This window comes from Aptenodytes forsteri, unplaced genomic scaffold (assembly GCF_000699145.1).
Source record: "Aptenodytes forsteri isolate BGI_AS27 unplaced genomic scaffold, ASM69914v1 Scaffold26, whole genome shotgun sequence".
NCBI lineage: Eukaryota > Metazoa > Chordata > Aves > Sphenisciformes > Spheniscidae > Aptenodytes > Aptenodytes forsteri.
In genome coordinates, this window is record NW_008794125.1 from 4,811,255 (window position 1) to 4,833,090 (window position 21,836).

The window sequence follows — 21,836 nt, forward strand, 5'->3', positions numbered from 1 at the left end:
AAAAAAAATTCAAATATAAACGTTAAAACTTCCAAAATAGCCTTAATTTAGCAGTCCTGGATCATACTGACATCAGTTTACATTTCTGACATGGAGCACTTCTGAAGTAAAGTCACCGGATTGCTTGTTCAAGGATTTAGTTTAAGTGTGTAGACTGTGTTAATCACAGTAAAAGGCAAATAATCTCAGAGCAGTTATGCCACTGACATCAGTATGAATTCTACTGTCGATTTATGTGGTGTCCAGAATTTCACCTATTAGTTTTAGCTTTCACTTTAGAATGTTAAGATCCACTTAAAAATCATCTGTGTTCCTCTTGCAGATAAATATGCGTATTTATACTATGCATATAGTATTATTAATAATAAATACATTTATACTATGTATAATACAGTATGTAATACTTCATACATAGAAACATTCCACTGATACGGCAGGTAATATGAATTAGAACTAAGCATATTTGTATAGCTTTGATTTAAAAAATAAATAAATCAGGAAATAAAATATGTGTAGATTTAAAATGTAGATGAAAGGGCTACAGATTTTTCCAGTGGTTGTGATGTAAGACATTGTCCATGTTTTGGCAATATATTAAGAATAAACATATTTTTCACAACAACTGTACTAAATTGCACAACAACTATACTAAGTTGCAAAGTATAGCACCAATTTGCTAGAAATTTTCTTTATGCAGTCTTTGAGGGGTAATGGGAGGAGAGAGAGGGGGAGTTCTATATGAACAGACATTGCCATGGAAAAATTATATCTACACTGTATGCAGTATGGACACCCTGTCATTTCCCTAACATGCTTTACAGTATTAATATTAGGTTATGCTAAAAGAAGTCTCTCTCTTCTAGCGTCTGAATGGGTTATTTAGTTAGTTCAATAGCAGGGCTAAAAAAGCTGCCTGTCCATCTGCTGGGGAAAGCCTGACATAAGAACACAAATTATGAGAAAGCATCTTCTGTTGACCATTTTTCTCTTTAGGTTTTTTGTTTGTTTTTTTTCTCTGAGTAAATGGAATAATACAGGCATTTCACTGGAAATGTAGGAATGCACATTTCCACTACTGTCCAGAAGAGTTAGGGATTTTTTTTCTTTTTTTCTTTTTTTTTTCTTTTTGTCCCTTTTCTTGAAGGTGTGCTTTTCACAATTGCAAAAGTGCTTTTTGGTATTAAAACAAATTATTCCTGTTCAAGAAGCTGTGTGACTGGTGACAGGATAAAATTTAATGAGAGATATTTCTTAACTTTTCTGTCTCCTGCTGTCTTTGGCAGTCTGAATTATGTTAGAGACATCTTGTCATTGGCTAAATCACACTGAAATGTCCTGTATTGAGCACAAAGAAGACGCAGATAAAAAGCCATGCAGAGGTGCCTAACCTGGCAGTCAAATTAAGGGCTTGGTTAAGCCGCCTGGAAACAGGCATCTAGTGTCAAAATCTGAGACACTCTAGGGCATGTGAGACACCCATGCAGGCAGAGGTGACACTGGACCTTCTGGAGTGGCAGCTGAGTCCAGGCAGATGAACGAGCTGCCTTTGCTTGGGTGATCAAGATGATCTGTAATGTTTTCTGTGAGGTAATATGTACAGAAGTAGCTACATTAATTTATTTTGATGCAGGGTTTAACTCCATACACTTTCAAGGCCTGCTTCAGAATTTCAGAAAAGAGTATTTAATGAAATGGTCAGGAATGATGGAGGTGGGAGATGCATTATCTTTTGACAATGAAGGCAGAATACCGAAGTGAAAGCAGAATATTTGTGTCTTCCTCTTTATCTTGGCATCATTATTAATAGTTAGGTTGAACGAACAATTCTGCAGAAAAAAAAGAACCTGGCATGGAAGAAATTAGTCTAAAAGTAAAATATACTTTTCTAATGCACATCAGGTCAAACAAGTCACTGTTAGTGTTGTTGAAGCTTGATACCACATGAATTACTTTCTGTTTATAGTTTTATTTTTACTTCATTTAATATATTTTATAGGTATGGCTGTAAAGTTGTTTAGTTGTCTTTGTGTTGTGATTCAAATGCTATGAGTATGATAATGTACTTTGATCTTACAGGAATGGGAATATAAAGCATGATAATAGCAAAATCAACCTTCTTATTATATTTTTTATTATACTAATATTAAAAGGTTTAAATTCTGTGATAGCCTTGATATTTAAATTGAGGACACTAGAAGGAGGGAGTTGGGGAGGACTTGATAAAATAATTTTAGAGAGAAACTCTGAAACTTCGTCCATACTTGAATATTACAGAAACTGTTCAAGTAGCCAGCTGTCAGCTATGTTATAATTCATAGTGAAAAAGCCCTCAACGTTAGTCCTAACAAGAGCAACAAAGCCTTAAAGTTTAGAGCATGAAGGAAAAATAAAGAATCTTTAATAATATAATGGAGAAATGTATAGATTTACCACATATAACACCTCTGGGAAAAAATCATTGCTACACTATATAGTTAGCACCAGATCCTTGGAGAATACAATTTGGAATAGCTCCAGTGAAGTCAGTGCTTTCAGTTAAGCTGCATCAATTTTACCGGCTGAGGGTCTGATCCCTGAAATCTAAATACTGACTATTTGTAAATCCCATGGTGGTCTTACCAGAAAAAGTCAACTGATTACATGTAGGTTAAGTCTTCCCTGTACATTCTGTTCAGTATTGTGTTTGCCTTCATCTTAATTTCCTATGTTTTGGGGCTCTGCACTGTTTTTGGCAGTTGCTATATTTTTGGGAGGTGGGGCTGCGCTTCTGTGTTAAGCAAAATTATTTCTGTCTAGTTTGTGAAGTTAGTAAGCAAAGTCCAAGAATTCTGGTGTATGAAACATGATCACTGTGTGTTACTGGATTATAATTTCTTTTATGTTTCAAATTTCCTAGAGTTAGTGTGATTATTTTTAGGGAAGTCCTGATTTCTTAAAATCCCACTTGACCCCTATTATAGCTTCTATTTTATGGAAGCTCTATGTTGCCAAGAAGAGGGACTAAAAGCTTCTGGGAGTGCTGGGTGAAATTATATGTGTGTCAAAATTTTGTTCTTAATCATGTGCTGTGTAAAATATAAATAGTGTTGAAAAGTCCATCTGTCACCCAGCCTTTTAGGGAGAAGATAGGGCACAGACAACACTTAGTTTGTCTCATGTGCCCTACAAACGTAGGTTCTTACACCCACAATGACCTCAGTATATAAACTTCCCAGACACAGCTGTGAGTACTTTTGTACATCTGAAGAATAGCGTGGCCAAGGACTGTAGGGCGGAAAATGGGGTAGTAGGTTGATGCTTTCTCAGGGGTATGTAGTAGTGCAGACAAAGAGGAGCACTTCCTTTGCCAGGGTGGGGCGACTATAAGGAAACTTTTAGGGGGAGCACTCAGAGTAACAGTCTATCCTGAAATCAGGTTGGAATTGTGCTTCACGATGGTTAGATTCCTCAAGTCATAAAAAAGAGCATCTGAGACCCGTTCTCTGAATCTCTTCCTGTCTGCCACTTCCAGGTTCTGAATTTTCCAACTAATAGTGAAGTGGCCAAATCATACACGGTTCAGGCAGGATCAGCGGTTAGGTCTGTACTGTACACCCAATCTCTGTTACAAGCATCTGCTCTTTCTGAGCTCCATTCTACTTTAAGTTGCCACTGACCTTTAAAATAAAGTCTATTTGGATGTAGAAAATGAGATAAACGTTGTCTATATTTATGTACAACTGAATTATCAGAGTTTTGGTATTTAGGAAAACTTTCACTCCATTTTCTCAGTGAGGAGAAACTCCCAACTTTCCGCATGTGAAGAAGCCTAAAGTTCCAGTATTGTATCAAAGATGGTATAAAACAGAATTCCTCTCTCTGTTCTGCTACCTATTTGACATTCCGGTAGCTGAGATCATTGGTGTTAGTGTTTATGAGGATGGGAAATACTAAGGGAATTTTGAAAAAGTTTGAAGGAAAGTGATAAATGTTCATTAAACACAAATGCTGTTAATACTCTAACTTAATTTTTCCTGATGGAGCATGTAAAATACATGTACACTAAAAGCTAATCAACCTCATTGGAATATCAGGTATCTCAAACTTGAAACTGACTCTCAGAGTATGTAGATTAAGAGAGTCAAGACTATTTAAACATGCTTCCAGAAAAGATTTCTGTAGAAATAAGAGCTAAAAATACTACATAGTAATTACAAATTGCTGACATAGTTCTACTAAATTTCATGTATAAAGTCTTACTCAAGCTTAAATTCAGTGTTGATATCATGTAGCTTCTGTATTAGGTCAGTGTGCTTTAGAATGAATGTATGGAAGGTTTTTTTGTACTACTTCAGCACAGTTAAGGTGACTTGTCAGAAGCAAACCTGTAAAAAGACAGCTCTTCTTGAAAATGGGTAGATGTAACATTTTGGTAAGGGAAAGTACTGACAGAATATATTTATGAAATATCTTAGGCCTTTTAATTAACTTGTGGTAGTATAAACATGCTGAAGAAATTAGGCTATGGTATTTAAAAAAAAAAACAAAACAAAATTGCCCAGTCCAGAAGGCCTAATTTCTGTGAGTACATAACATTTACACTGGTCATTTGTAATTAGTAATATTTTTTTCTAAATAGTGTATATAATGAAAAACCTTAGTCAAACTTCACTTAAAATCCTGTTCTTCACTTGCTTAAATATTTTGGTTTAATACTTTATTATCTAAGTCTTTCAATTCAGTGGCCTGCTTTAATTTAGAACAGGGTACTTTTAGTCAGGTGGTAAAGTTGAACCTGAAAATATTTTGTTATGCTCTTTGAAGTTTGATGCTGCAGAGTATGGTTTTGATTCTGACAGCTGGACTTTTCCTGCCCACCTCATGCCATCACAAAAGCTTTCAAACAATATTTGGTTTTATAGTGCAAGCCCTGTCGCTGTCTAAATACAAATTATTAGATTAATAATGACTGAAAGTCATTCCTGAGGGCATAAGCCCTAATGTTGCTAATCAAGGATCTTGTAATAAAAGGTCTCCTATAATAAAAAGTGCAGTACAGAAGGATACGTGTAGAATATCATGCCTTTTTTTTTTTCAAGGTACCCTGTGAAAGAGATGCTAAGACGGAAAGGCTGACAGAGGGTGGTCAAAGACTCCTCTCCTAAAGCTGTTCTCCATTCTACCACAGACTGAGTCTTTCTAGGACACAGTTTAGCAAGAAGCAAAGAGGGAAGTTATTCAATGTGAGGTTTCTTCGCAGAAGTAGTTCAGTATATTAAACAGCCATAGTGAAGATAAGGCTTGGACTCTAGTGATTAAAGATTTTATTTAAAAAATGTAAAAATCCAGTTTTATGCTATAGGATGTCCTGTTTTCACCAAACTAACAGCATCAAGGAGAGAGAAAGAAAGCACCTAATGTATTGGATATGCAGAAGACCTGCTGGGTAGAAATAGCAGGTGCTAAAACTGATAGGGAGGTTTCCGTCAGATCTGGGGCCTTCGAGGACTGTGTTTGTTAGGAGTCTGCCAAAGGGTCTATGGGGAACAGTGCAGGGGAAATTAGAACGTATTTGAACCTTTTTGAAAATTGGGGTAATGCGGGCTCAGTAACTACCCCAAAGTAAGAAAGAGCATCAAATCACTTACTTTTGCTGTCCTCTCCCTTGGTTTCTATCCAAATTCAGAAAATACATCAAATGTTTAAACATTTTTTTTTTTCCAACTTTAAAAATATCTTTATTACCATATGGTAAAAATCTGTGGTAGTTTTCAATTTACTAGAAGAAATAAGGAATTGATATATAGGATTGAGAGAAGTAATAGTATGCAGAAGTGTTTGCCCTTGGGAAATAGCTGCTCAGATGGAACACTGCCATTTTGAGTCCCAGAAGTACATTTTCATGACCCGCACTGTCTGGGTTTCCATCAGAGAGCTCAGGCTGCCAAAGGGTGCCACTCCAGCACTTAAAAGGATTGCACTTAGCCCAGGGTGTGAATATCTGGCAAGTTGAATATATCCAACCGTACATTCAGATCACTGTATTTGTCACGTTACTCTCTCAATTTCTTTTTCTGTTACAACCAGTAACAACTTTTTAAAATTTTATTTAAAGAAAAAAAATGTTCACTGGATTTTAAATGTGTTCTTTTACATCTAAAGTATAAAACAACAAGCAGTAAAAATTTTGTTCTATACTTTCACTGTTAATACACAAATTAAGTTGATGGAAGCAATTCTGTATCTTAATAACTGAGCAGGGCTTATTGTATAATAAAGTTGGGTTCACTTACATTAATAAAAAGTGGAGAAGTGATGAGGAACATTAAAACAACCTAAAATGCATCATGATTTTTCACCATACCTTACTTGTGAGTTTTTTAAGCCTTGTACGCTCAATACAGTTAGTGCATAAAATTGGTCTTTAAAGGGAACAACCCTGCATTTGCAAAGGACTGAGTTAGGTTAGCTGCCCTTTTCCAGGTCTGCTTTTCATGTGCTTTAGGACAGATAGAATATGATGCACCACAGTGTCAGCTTAAGTCAGAAGGACTCCTTTTGCAAACTATGGGGTTGTCCACACTAAGGAATAATACTTGCTTTGGACATCAGGTGTGACATATGTGTATAGTGACACCTCTGATTATCAGTTCTCCCTCTAGGTCTATGTAAACAATAGCATAGAATTTAACGAAATAAAAAACTGCCACTATAAAATATTAGAGCCATCAAACTACTAAACAATTTCTTGTAATTGTTACCAATAACACCTAATTACTTATAAAAAATTGAACTGGCTTATTGAACTCCAGCATCTAGTCTTACTTTTCATTCTCACAGTTGCTATGCTGACCAATATGTAACTTCCTCCTTACTTTTAAAATTGATTTATGGAGTTGTGAAATGAATTTTACAAAAGCAAATAATTACAGGGAAAATAGTATCTACCGATGTAAATTGAAGCGGTATAACAAGGAATGTTTACGGTAGATGGTTTTTAAATAGGTATTAGTTTGGGTTAAATTTTTTAAAACTAATTTTCTACCAGTAATTAGTAAAGAGTTGGTAATAAAAAGTAAGATTTCAGAACAGTTTCAATAACATCTGTGGTTCCAAAAGACAAATAGCAGTTAGTGTTCTGGGGTCTTTCTGTAACTAACTAAACCAACATATTATTCTTACAGATAATTCTGTACTTTGGCATCTGAAGATATAGTCTCTGTGGCTCAATGTTCCATAACAACAGATGTTCTGAACAGAGATAAAGACAAGGAGTTTCTCAGCTAGCCACTTTAAAGGCAGTTTTTAAGGAAAAGTGATCTTTTCATTTAGATGAGAGGGCAGTTTAATAACTTCATAGAAATGAACCAAAAGGATCTTCTGTAAAACAGTAGCTGGTAAGTCTGCATTGCTACTGGGTGAATCCCTTTTAGGCAAACATCTACCTGTTTCTTTCTATATAATTATCACAAGAGGTGATAATAAAAGAGGTGATAGCAGTAAATACAGTGACAAATTATACTGCCTATGAAATACAGAGTAGCTCTGTATTTATAATGCTAAATTTATCCCTCTTCATTTTTTTAAATTCATCTCTTCAGCATTACATGCTAGGTAGACCTCATTAGCTTGTGGAATTGCTGCAGATGACAAAATAAAGAGCAAAACTACCAATCCGTACATCCAGTTGAAAATGAGAGAATATACAGTTTGATCACTAAGGTCATTCATACTGAAAGGCAGGTGTTAGTATCTCTGAGATAGGGCAGAGGCAATGATCAGATTCTACTTTTGGTCTTAATCAGTCCTGTCCCTACAGTATGGATTACAGATTCCTTATTTTGTTTTGGGTTTTTTCTTTTCCCCAAAAATGTGAACTTCTAAGTAACAAGGTTCACAGATTTCCAAACGAGAATTTCAAATCTCTCTAATAAATTGGAGGTGAAGTAATAGAACTAGGTTTTGTTCTCTTAGGGTTTAACTCCTCAAGGTTCTGTTACCCCTAAGAGATGTTTGCTCCTGAACTGAATAGTTTTCAATAGGATCTTCAGAGTACTTAATGCTTGACAGAGCTTTCATCGTCTTGCAGAACGAAGTTTTCCAGGTAGTCCTTAGTACAAGCTAGAACTAGTTCCTTCTAGCTCCTATTTGGTAGACTCTTGCATTAAAGCTGTGCAAAACAGAAAAACTTTTCAGCATGCCTAGCAGCGCAGGCTGGAGGAGCCACATGCCATTTGGAGTAAAACAGTACCCAAGTGTTTCACCCAGGTTCTTTATTAATCCCACACAACACAAAGATAATTCAAGGAAGCTATGTATATGCATATAAAGGAATCATTTGATGTTAAACCTTAAACATGGTTTCCATTCACCCAAATCCTTTTGCTTTGACTTTGGAAAGGACAAATCAGGATTTGTGCCATAGTGAAGTTTTCTGCATTTTGAAATATTAGCGTATTTAGCATTTCTCTTTTCATGTTACCTCGTTTAAAAAAGAATTTTGCAAGAGAAGGTTTATATTAAATTACTCATATCTCTAGTTTATTCTCCTAAGATTCTGCAAAAGACTTTTGTATGTATTTGGATGACAGTATATGAGAATATACTATGTCATTTTTTTAATAAATAGCAGAAAATTCATTTTCTGATGGCAATAGTATTAGACATAAAAAGCAAAATATTTTACTTTCAGTATCCTCCTTTCAGATGCACGAAGTAAATTGCAATTACTTTTTTCAAAAAACGCTTTTTACATCTTTTGCAGTAGTGCCCTTTAGTATCCATATCAATATAAATATTGTTTTATTTTTATTAGACTTCATAAATATATCGACATATCTGTAACACTAAACATGAAGCTTCCAATGCAAGAGTTTGTACATAGTCCATATCCAAATGTCACCATTATTTCATTTAAAAGATCCCAGCATGTCTACCTCATGATCCTTATAAACTCTATAGTACTGAAATACGTCAACACTTTTTCTTGCTACATTCATTAAAATTAAGCACCCTTACCCTACCCCATCTGTAAACATCAAGTCAATTGGCAGCTAGCACATTTCCCAGTCAGCAAGCAGTATTGTGAATTTTATCTTCTCTTGCAGAAATCAATTCGTCTTCGTTGCAGCAGATGAAATTTCTTGTAACACCTCTGCAGGTAACAATCATTGATACTTCTTGATGCATCCATCCAGGTGTCAATATCCTTTTTCACATGCTGCATTTAATCGTAAGAGAAAGCATAGGAAAGTCCATAGTATAAATCTTTGGAATAGTTTAATTAATTTATAGCTTGAGCCTATAGGTTCTGCCATATAAAAGACATTAGGTTATTTTGCTGACTTTGGTGTTTTATTTCCAGTTTAAATATAAAATGGCCTAGAAAAGTAAGGATATGTTAAACCTTCTAATAAATACTTACTGTGCAGTACAATCAAGATTGTGACTTTAAAGAAGCCAAAAAAACCAGAACTAATGAAAAGAGGAAAGGCTTAGATGTATGTAGGACATTGTAAGTGCTATAGATTTAACAATTTTCTTTTCAACTCTCTGGGGGCAAATATTGCCCACAAGGGTACTGCAGACCCTAAAGCACTCACAAAGTCTATCCTATGGATAAGATAGTGGGAGAGAGGGTCTGTGTCTTCAGAGGATCGCTCTCTAGTAAGTAAAAAGTCTTAGCTGCTTTGCTAATATACTATCATGTTATAAGCCATGGGTACAGAAGAATGAACAATGTTTTTAAAAGGTAATGGTAATTTATAAATATATTGAATATGTCAAGGGATTGTCTCTCTTTTAAGCAATAGAGTTTGAACAATCTTAGTCTTAATTCAGGTAAGGATGGTATTATGTCGCTACATAAGAAATCAAAAGCCAAGATAAATAGTAACAGTGCCGGGACATATTCTGCCAATAATGTTATGCAAAAGATCTACTGAGTTCATAGAAGCTGCTTGTATTGAAGGATGAAAGGATATATAGTGTGACACAAAATGTTGGTGTTATTTATAGAGTTTTACGTTAGCAGAAATAAATGAAAGGCGAAGAGTTTTCTGTTTATGCCATAGTGACCTACATAGAAACAAATAAAAACATTTTTTTATGAAAAAGAAGATCGTAGCTAAAGCCAAAATATGCCAAAATTGTAATAATCTCTATGCTAGCCATAGCATTTTTGGTGGTAATCTGAAAAGTTCTTCTGTAACAAAACCTGATTTAACATAGATTTTTCAAAGCTCTAAATCATTAAGAGAATACATTTTGAGAATTCAGCATTTGACACTTTCTTGATCTCAGTAGACTTGGATTTTGGCTTTCGTTATTTCACTTGTGCTTCCTGCTCAGCTCCGGATTAGAGTGAGCTGTAGTAGGGAGGCTACCAATTTATAAATCTAGGAATAAATATAATTATTTTAGCAATTTTTTAACTTGGAATTCTTGAGATAGACATGCAGTCTTTAATACTTTTCTTGTCCTGAAAACAATTTCCTGTTTTGCAGAGTGAACCCTTCTAAGCAATAATTATTTCTCTAATAAAGACATTTTTTTCCCCTCAGTTCAGGCACAATTTAAGTGTCCAAGACTATATTATACATATTCCGTATATCACTAATTTGGAATTGCAGTCAAAAATGTAGCGCTCTTGTTTATCAGTAAATTCAGTGAACTTTACACAGAAGGAAATAGATTTATTAAAACTTTTCAGTTTACCAGTTGATTACCTCTGTTGAATTAATTCAACAATAAGGTATTTTTGTTAGGTATGTTTTTGAGCATACGATAAACATATCTGTCATAGGTGACTGTAGGTGCCTTTTTTGTAATATGGTCTGAAGGAGAAAGCTAATGAAAGCCTGTATCTTCTGTTTCTTATATACCTAAATTTTAGTCATAGAATTTAAAGGACTTCTGGCTTTACAAAAAAATAAATGTCTGGCCCATATTCCTGTGGTACCAGTTGCCAAAGTTGCATTTGGTCTTTCAAATCTGTAAGTTGACTTTCAGCTAATTTATTATCTGATGTTTTGTGTTGTAATACATGGAGCATATATAGAGATACATAAACTTCTAGAACCGAAGCGAACCTTCCTGTGGTTTTTCAGATGCATGCAAAACACCTACAGTACAATTTTATAGTGCTTTTTTTAGTGCTCCTAAACTCCATTACAGTAATTCAACTGTTTGTAAAATTAATATAAAGTGAAGATACTGATAATATGCTCAATGTCTGAAATGTGAGTATATGTATGTTTGTACTGTTTCCTTGTAAAGAATGTGCGTGTTTGTAGATTTCAAATAATAATATAACAAGTAAACTTTTGGTTTGAACTTTATCATCAAATGGAAATGGGAGGTCTTGGGTGATTCTGCTGGTAATATTCACCCTTCTCCTCCTAACACTTTATCATTCCTGCCAGAGGGTACTTAGCCCTCAGCAACACGACATCGTTTCTGATTTGGGAATCAAGTAATCTTGAATAAATAAATGTGTTAATGAACGGATAGTGTGTCCATATACACATTTCTATTTATGTATGTGTATCTGTTCTTGCATGCACATTATATAAAGAAAACATACTCACGTATCTGACAGAGGGATCCTTCCATGGGAAATTTAAAAATAATTCACTCTTGATTGCATCCAGTGCATTCTGAAGCTAAAAGTAATTACTCTTCAGAAGAGAAGTTCTGTGCTTCTGGGATAGATCGTCTCTGGCAGGCATGATTAAAGAGTCTGCAAACAGACCTGAACTAGAACAGAGGTAGGGAAACTGTCGGAAACCTCCTATCAGTTTGATGATGGAATTTTAACACGGATCTCTGAACACCCTCTAGCAAATCTCTGACAATGGGTACATTAGGGGAGAATTAATCCTGAGGTTCCTGGCTGATGGGGGCAACGGGCATCCTGCCCTAATAGGCTCCTAGTAAATCAGAATGAGACCCAGAATAAGCCCATGGTTTATTTACATGTTGGTTACAGAACATTGTTCATTTTGAATCTTTAGCATTTTTAATGAATTTTTCAAATCAGTGCTCAATATACTTCTTTTTCTTCTAGGTTTTGTAAGATCAAAATTTGTAGTTTGTAAAGAAATAAATATTTTGTAGTGTCTTTTCCAAGTGCATTCTAGGATGTACCTGCATATTACATTTTATGATTTTTGTGTAAATATGGGACAGGATCATTATTCTATATTTATATCACTCTTTCTTTCTTCCTCCAATTTTTAACTGTTATCCAACTTCCAACTACAAACAAACAAATCCAGTGCGGTTGCATGCCTCGTACTATTTTTCTTCCAAGTGTATATGCAGTTTATGATTTTGAAACAACAGAGAAAGAGGCAAGTGTATATATAAACCTAAATTTGGAATGAAGTATGGTGGAAGTGGATATAACATCTGTCCAATTGTGACTGTATTTATTTACATATTTGAGCAGAATCATCCCCAGGAGGCGGGATTGCGTGTGTGTGCGTGCAAAAGAAATGCATTATAAAGCTTTAGAAGTTGACAGTCTTAGATTAAGTTATTGACCTCCATTTGTAGAAAGATACAGTCTCCAAAACAGATTAAACATTCTGAAAGGTTTAATTTTATAACTCTAGGAAAAACATTTCACAAAAGCAGGCAGCTTAAAGAAGCAAACATTGGAGTTTGTACTACTGAAATAGTTTGAACAGAATATTGGCAATTTTTAGCCAATGCAATTGCTCAAGTCATTGCAGTTTTCCTCTATACTATCATTAACACGTCAACAGTAACACTACCACAAATTTAATTCATGAAACAATAGCAAATATGGAGATACTTTTTTTAAAACCAAATTAATATTTGACAAAGTGCTTAGAACGGTTAAGGTGCCTGTTGTGGCGTACCTCTGCTACGGCACATAAATAATCGTAACTGGTCAAAATTTTGCCATACATGCTTGCATACATCTCATTGACTTATTCACATGTCTGGTAGGAGATATTGATCAGATTACACTCTTTCAAAGGAATTTCCGAGAAGTACATATAATCCAAACTGCTTTGGAAAAATGCAGTTTCAGAGAGATTTCCTTCAGCCTTTTTGAATTACTGTGTAAAGACATATGTTCAGTTGTGAGAGGTTCTTCCCTTTTAGTATTGCTGCCTATGGGTTTGACTTCATTTCATGAAGCAATTTGACTGGGAAGATAACCATTTTCTATGAGATAATTTTATTATTATGTTATGCTCTTCCACTAATCAGATAAAATAAAAAATGAAGATGAAGGAGCATCTGTAAGGTCTTTGTGCTAGTATTTATTTAAGGCTGTACTGCTTTTCCCTGTGAAAAATAGCAGATACTGAAGTTTTTGCTCTGGAAAGACTAGGAAATGTTGTACTAATGCACATTATTAAACTTCTATAAATTCAAGTGTCCTTTATGTTGGCAGTTTAAACTTGCGTTTACTGCTGCTGTAAATAGTTGCTTATATGGAATTCCATTTGTTACAGCTTTTACTGCTCTTGGTAGTTGTGTGGTAAAGATGTTCAGCTATTGGATCAGTTGATAAAAATCAGTAAACGCTTTGATTATCCTCTGTTCTTCTTTCATGAAGTTTGATTAATTCCTTTTTCTCACCCAGTGAAAACACTGGCAGCCCTTTTTGGCATCTTTGTCATTATCTCTTCGACAGCTTGCCTTCCCGGTGCTTACAGTTCTAGGTCAGTTCGCATGGCTAGTCAAATGTGACAACATGACAAGATTAAGTAAAGCTGAGGTTCTGTGATTTGTAAATGGAGGATTTGCAATGTGAAGCTCCTTTGATAACAGAAATAGTGAATAATCTGTGTTTGCCCTCAACAAGTGCGTATAAGCATGTGTGCATCTTCTGTACTGCTTTTAATGAAGCAACCAGAATTTTTTTCTCTGATAGACTGAAAATAGTACACGTGAAAGGTGGTTTGTGTGTGTGCATGTATGTATGGTTATGTACAAGTACATTAAATAAACAAGGATTCAGTTTTAGTATCTTGGTATTATCATATTACATTTAAAATATCAAACAAAAAAGAATATTATTGCATACTACAGAACTTTACACTCAAGCACAAAAGACTGCTTTAAAATTTAATAAACAAAGTACCCGGTATATTTATTATTGAACTAGATAAGAATTTATTCAAGGTTTATTGCCCCAAAATATAACAGCAATAGTAATAGGAAAATGCTTTACAGATCAAAGAAATACTTATTTTTCATTGTAATACAGCTGGGTTTAGGTGTCACTTGATGGCAAGCCTCAGTTTCCCCAGTGACTTTTTTTAAAAAAGTTTATATAAAGTCTAACTTTCTTGGATAGAGATTATACAGAAAGGTGTTGTTGGTAGCATAGAATTATGTTAGATTCTTAACTAGGCATCAAGTGAAATCCCCACATTTATATAAATCCAGATGGCGAGACTAAAACTTGAGTGAAAGTTTTTAAGCTGAGGTCTGGGATTGTTCCATAGCAGTTATTCAGCATCAGCTCAGGAGGGAAGTCACTTGTGCTGCTGTTTGTTGCACTGCTATATTTCTGCAAATTAACCAATATCAACCATATTTATTGAAATGTTTAACAAGGTGGCAGCTTGACTTTGGATGGCTGTAAACTACTAACAAACTTCCAAAGAAGTTACAGGTTGGCGTTCAGAAATAAAAATTAAAATCAGGTCTGAGCATCAATGACCAAAATTTCTGCAAAACATGCCCATCAATTAGTAAGAAAAATTAACTGGCCAAATTCAGATGTGACATAAATAAGCAAACAGTCAAGAATTTGAAATTCGTCTCTGCATATAGAAAATTCTGAATAGGCTTCTTAAGTTTCTTCTTGCTCCAACCTGCAGGAAAAAGTAAAGACTGCTTTTAATGTTTCATCAATGACATATTTATGAAGATCCCTTCATGGAAATCTTTTATTATTGCCCTATCCCTCATGGCTTTCAAGGTATACAGGAGTTCAGCACAGCAGTATACCTTGAAATTTCATTGTTTCATTGTGCTGTCTGTCTCTGCTATATCTTCCCAATTCTTATTCTGCTCCACATCACAAATCTGTAAAGCATTATCAGTCGTGGAAGAGGAAAATGATATGTAACAAAATACTTTATGGGTTCTTCCTTGTAGAATGATCTTAGTGTTTGATATTGTGCATTTAAAACTTTGCAGAGAAGATTTTAGCATTCTTAACTTTTACAGTCAAGGAAAATGACTAGAAACTGTTTTTATCAGCAGATTTCAATCATTTTCCTTGGTCTTATGTAAAAACTTAGGATAGACATCTTTCCTCATTGCCTTCCGAGATATATAGAGAGACTCGTTGCTCATTCAGGTGACTGAAATGCCTGAAGTTACTTGATATTAATATCCAAAATGAAGTAAATTGATTGGTTGCACATGCTTTGAATACCATGAGCAGATACCATCCTACTGTAGTAAAGAATTTTAAGTTAAAGGACTACCACTGCTGCACAGTCTTGACCCACTGAGGTTAAAATACTGCTCAGCAACGTGGTATGCAACTGGTGCGCATACGAAGGAGCTCTGCTGCTCATGTCATCTGTCTTGGTATCTCATAGTTATGTGACCAAGAGAAAGAGCAAGGTGTTAGTTACTGGAATCATTTATCTGCATAAGGCCAGGTAACCCTTGCTTTCCTTGTATTCCTTCCAATTCTTTACTAAAATCTTCACATCTTTGTCTAAAATTTTATTGCAATTCTGCATTAAGATCTGACAGAGGGAAGATGTGGATTGCCCTTTCCGTGCCACCTGCCGACTGCAGTAGTGCCCATTTCCTGGGTGAACAAGCAGGGCAGGAATGCCAAACCAGTCTGCACTAGGATCTACCTTCTCTCGTACTTAGCCAAGTCTCACTCATTCAGTCACCTTTTTGTGAAATTTAGTAATAGTTGTCAGTACAAGAATTTCAGTAATTTCAGGTTATTCTGGTTGAAGATTCAACACGTATAGGTCTGAAGCAGCAGCAATTTTGTTACTTGATTGTTAATTATAATCAAAGCTAGTAAAGAATGGATAATATTGCGGAAAAGTTAGAAATATGAGCTTTCCAGTGATACGTACGCTTTGCTTGTAATGTGGCAAGTAATGGGAAGTAACATCAGAGTTAGATTTAGCTGAGGTAGTACCAGATTTTTCACTTCTCTTTTTATATTTCTTAAACAGATTCATCATTTTCTATAGTTCTTCTAGCAATATCTAGACTTTAAAAAATGGGGGGAAATGATAGTGATCAGAAAGATATGTGCATCAAATTTCTAAAAATATAATCATGTTTAAAATTCTCCTTCTTTAGTTGTCAAATCACTTGTGGAAAACGTGTTAACTTGTTTCATACTCTATACTGTGAATTTTTCCTTATTAATGTTGTTATTAAACCCTATAGTACATATGTTATTAAGGAGCTTCCGAATGTCTCCAGTACCAGAGCTCTGCTGTCTGTCCTAGATGTGTATGGAAATAAAGCCATAGTACCAAAGAACTTAAAAACCTAAAATGGCAGAGAGGCACATACTTTCCCTGTTTTTAGAGACTTCAGCAATGCCTACTGCCCATGATTTAAAGAGAGAGATTCAATTTCAAAGGCCCTACTAAAATAAATCTCACAACCAATTACCATTTTTTAATTCTCTTTTTATTTGTGCAGTGGACAAAAAATTGTCCTTTTATGTAGTATTTTAGCAATTTTAAACCCTGTACTGAAAATGATTGAAGAAATTGAGACATAGCGTGAGTAAAGAAGAACATACCATACACTGAGCTTTTGGTGAATAGTTTACAGCTGCATTTACAGATGTTAGCGTGGCTACACTGATTTTTTTCTTAGTTATTTCCCAGTAAGGTGTTAATCCAGCTACTTAAGAATAGTCCAGCTACTTAAGAACCAGTGCCAGTATGGTAACAAAATGCTAGCAAACATTTTTTTTTTTTCTTCTGAATACTTGTTCCAGATATACTGGAAAATAGTGGAACTTACCTTGTTCTAATTAGTGGTGCATCAAAATTATTCATCAGATGTTTTCTTAGACAAGAATTTGTGAGTGCACATATTGGGTTTGATACATTTATTTAAAATTCTGTAAAATACACACATAATCGCATTGACTATTAATTTATTCAAAATACTTTGCCATTTGCATGTCCTAAATTTTAGTAAATTGTTTACCTAGAATGATTATTTCCAGTGTAAATTATCACAAAGCATTTAAATGCCACTAATTTTAATGAGAAATAAGCATGCTGGCACGGTAGTGAATAAATGAACCAATGACTATGTGACTGAACTAGCTTACTGAATTTCAGCGTGACAATATAGTTTAAATCCTTCTTACTATTTTCAGCATGGAAATCAGAATCTATTCTGCTAACCTTCTGAGCTTCTAAATATGGTGTCATGCAAGGGAGTGTTTAAAAATTAGCATTTAAAAAGAAACCCACTTGCTTTAAGTTTAAGCTGACACTGTTCCTTTCCTCTGTGGAAATGAAATTTATTAATCATAATAAAACCATCATATTCTGAAGGTAGAGGTCACCCCGAGGAGAAAAAAAGTCTATTCATCACAGAGGAATTTCAATGCATTTTTTTTCCCCCCAGATAATATCTGAGCATGTGTTCTCTCCCCTTTGGAAATATATTCTTCCATGTTTGTGCTTACATATGTCAAGTGTATTTAGGAGGGTGCAAGAATGAGAATTTTGCAATTAATTTTATATACTTTATTTTCTTCTACAGAAGATTTGGAAGAATGCTTTTTACATTTTATTTTATTTTATTTTATGTTTACATTGCACACATTTGTTCAAGTGGACTTTCAATATCCTGTAAAAGAAAAGGAAGAAGTGTTTCTTATTTTAACAAGAATATAAGCATTGCTAATTCTGAAATATCATTTTTATGTTAATGTCACAGTACAAACTTCAGCATTATCACAATATAAATGTAAAACATTCTTTTTAAGGAGCAAGGATTAACTTAGGTCACAGTTTTCGTGTTAGGATTGCTTCGCAACTCTCGTTTTAAGGAAGAAACATGGTTTACACAGTAGGATGAAAAAAATAATGTAAAGCACTCACAATAAGTTATTACTGCCTTGGCAAAGAGTAATAAAAATGTACGCAGAAGTAAATACTGGGTTGAAAGAGTCATTTTTTCTTTCTTTTGAAATTGCTTAATGTGTTTGTTTATCCATATTTTCCTCTTAGTTGTCCAGATTTCTGTAAAATATTGATGTAATACTATTAGCAAAATGTTTTATTACATCAGTGTTGTAAACTGGTTAGTTACTTCAGTAGTTGGGTTAAATACACTAATAATTGAATAAAGCCTGAGCACTATGTATTCGGGCTTGTTCCTTCCTTACAAGTGGCCCTTGCATTTAGGCCATTTAATACCCTGCCATGGGTGAGCCATTAGACCTTCAGTTTTGTGGGACACTGAGACATAGTCAAGGATCCTGCAGGAATGGGGTGCAGTAGGGAGGCAGAATGCAGCCCTACGGCAGGAAATGGACCAGAGCAATGGGGGAAAAAGCTCACAGAGTAAGTCCCAGTGTAGTTAATGGTTTACACTAGACCAAAACTAACGTAATTCTTACAGATCTAAATTTACAGTCCTTGCTCAGTACTGCTGTAATACCAGTTAATTGGGGGGGGGGGGGTTCCCATTGCTTTAAAAATAACAGTCATGACATTAAAGCATGTATAATAATAGTACATGCAATTCCTCCTCCATGTTACTAGGGATATGAGGGAAATTTATAGTGCTGGAAACAAGTCTAGCTTTAAATTAATCATTTTCCCTTTCTAGATGTTCTCTTAATGTTTGAATGAGATTTGGCTTGAGAGAATTAAAATTATAATGATGTTTAAAATGGATTCTCAGACTTTAAAAATAGGCATACAGAGGAAATTAAGGTGCGTTCTTCACTTTAATGTAGATGAACAAGACACACGAGATTCTGGTATGGCTACTATCAAAGCTAAGTGTTTTAAATCTCTAAATATTATAATGTTTGCATCCTAATGCGAAGGGTTACCGAGGCTGAGGTTTATGGAAGTTTTTCTGACCAAAGAGGCTTCAGAGTATGGGGTCAGGGTCAAAGCTGCTCGAAGAACTCTTACGCCCCCTTTCCAACTCAAAGGATCACCAAGTGTCATTTACCCAAGACAGGCTGATGTGAGCTGGTTTTCCTTCCATTTTTTTCAGTGGGAACTGCCTGGTTTCTTTGTTGTTAACTGCCTTGGATAATTTCCGAAGCTCGGTATTCATGGATACCAAGTATTTAAATGGAATTGATATATAAATTTAATCCTTCACTCATCAATATATTGCATGCAAAAGAAGAATTAATATGTTTTATACAAGTCTTTTACATGTATTTTCCTGAGTTTAAGACCATGAGATAGAAGGTGATTGCCCAGCACGCTGCTTCCCCTAGATATTCATATATATCTTCAATACCTATGAAGACTTCTCCGCCCAAAACTAAAGTAAATATAGCTGCGGGGTAAGAAAGAGAGTCCACATTCATAAACTTGTGGTACTTTCATAGCTTTAACAGATTAACTCCTTTTTAATTTATTATCTCTTAATAGAAAGTTGAATTTACTGAGTAACCAGGATAGTACCACTGAAGGCATTCAGCTACTATGGTTGTACTTTGTAGTGAAACATCCAGATTGTGCCATAGAATACTTTATAGGAACATAGGTTCACTTTACGTTTGCTCAAAATGCCAGACTGTTGCTGGAAAAAGATGGCTTATTCACAATACCGAATATTAACCAATGTACACTTTGAAGCTTGTACTTACTGAACGTTTTTCTACTTTTTTTTCATCAAGATATGTCGTTATATATCCTTGGAAAAGGAAGAGCATATAACTTCTGCAAATCTGTGACCCTAGGCTTGGTCAGAGAGTAAGAGACATTTTTGTAAAGTCTCTGCCTTTTCAGTGCTGAACCCTTTTGCTTTTAGATAGCACAGTTGACCCAAGAGGTGGCTTACTGGGGTTTCCATACGCGATGAATCCCTCATACGCTTGCAAATGTTGGCTCAGTGAAATGGAGAGTTAAAGACTATCTTGTCTGTGGTAATTTCTGCTCCTTCCTTGAAGATGTCACTGGGTAGGTAGGAATGTCTAGTGCAGATAATTTGGACCTCTTCTCTACCTCACATCCAGGACCCACAGTAGTAGGTGGTGGAGGATTGCATATGCCATGGAAACATTCCCTTCTCAGCTTTCCCTCAGCTGATTATCTAGGAATCGGCTAATCAGATTCCGCTTGTGGAGGAGCAAATACATGATAATAAAATAGGACAACTGTCCTCTTTTCAAAAAAAGTAAGTTTGTATTTGTATCTGAAAAATAAGTTAGTTACACAGAATGAGACCAGTCTGGGTTTACTGTTCACATAAGGCTAAAAAAAAAAGATTTTTTTTTGAGAGATAGCAAGAGTATTATTAGAACCTAACTTGTTTACTACATTAACCCTTGTATGCAAGACACCACTATAATTTTAAGATTGCTTTTGTTGTTATATGTGATCAAATGGTATCAAATTCTTTGATTACGGAAAAAAATGTTAGACACATTCAGTGAAACCTGTATCTAGTTGGCATGTCCATCTCACTAATGGTAACTGCATTCAGACTCGGACTGCGAAACAAAGCTATGTATTTCAAGGTGAAGAGGAGGACTGGGCCAGCAAATTGACCAGGTGTACGTGTAAAGAAGCTTTGAAGTAGTTTCAACTATAAGGATTCTGTATGGGGAGAAATGACAAAAATATGATTTTCACATCACTGTCTTTGCCTGGTTGTAGCAGGAACTTGGCCTGAAAATTGAGGCTTCAGCCGTGCAAGTATCGTGGCTTAGGTGACACTCTGTCTCTTCTATAGAAAGACCGGGAATGTGCATTAAGCATGTTCCTTAAAGGCAAGTGCCTGCCATTGTTCTGTGGCCACTCTCCTTAGCCTGATGCTGATTCTTAATAGTCTAGTAAAGCTAATTATACATTTATTGTCATTTGTAACCTTAACATTTCTCAAAGGATATTGCTTTTGAAACTGCAAAGTGAGTTTATCTGTAATGAATTTTGATAGAATGGAATATTTCATTACAATCATTTTGTTAATTTGGTAATATCTTTTTTAACTTTTTTTTTGCATTAATCTTCAACTTTATTTTCTTTTCAGTTACGGACGAGTTTATGCTGCAGACCCCTACCACCACACACTTGCTCCAGCAGCCACCTACGGCGTTGGTGCCGTGGTAAGTGATCATTTCCTCCACTTCCTCATCACTGTCTTCCCCGTCTCCCCACGCTCCACTCTCTGCTTGGATCTTAGCACGGTTGACATCTTCTCACTTTTAGTTAATTGAATTTGTCTCTTGTGCTAACGGCAGCTAAAATGCCACATTAATCCTCCCAGTAAACTTGATAAATGTCTTAATTTCTTGGCAATGTACTGCATGTAAGTTATTATATTTCTAATTTTGCAAGTATCACCTAGCTGAGCACTTACCTTAATGGAATAATTAGTCATTTTGATAATTAAATCCATCACTAACGGAATGCATTGTCAATGCAGAACATACTTTCTTTTTTTGCCTTGCATTTACATAGCCCCCAGGTTCAAGTCACACCAAAGATTATAAGAGCTGTGCCAAAGATTTCAGGCTGCTTCTGTCAGTCAGCTCAAAACTTGACTGCTTTTATCTCCCTATTCTTGATTATAATTAATATCTAAAATGGTAGCTGCCTCCCCCCCCCCAAAAAAAAAAAAAAAAAAAACAAAAAAAACCCCAAAAC

At 35.2% G+C, this 21,836-nt stretch overlaps 1 protein-coding gene across 9 annotated transcripts in view; it reads left to right on the top strand.

The window, feature by feature from the left end:
• The window catches only part of RBFOX1 (RNA binding protein, fox-1 homolog 1), a 285,633-nt gene that overhangs the window by 261,171 nt on the left and 2,626 nt on the right, over nt 1–21,836 (top strand). For 5 of the 9 annotated variants that reach the window (XM_009277981.2, XM_019471789.1, XM_009278028.2 and 2 more), the window contains one exon: nt 21,220–21,295. In XM_009277981.2, the coding sequence (XP_009276256.1) occupies nt 21,220–21,295 (76 nt within the window). Of the gene's footprint in view, nt 1–9,086; nt 9,140–21,219; nt 21,296–21,836 lie in introns of all 9 variants that reach the window. The other 4 variants (XM_009277998.2, XM_019471785.1, XM_009278013.2 and 1 more) reach the window with 1 other exon arrangement.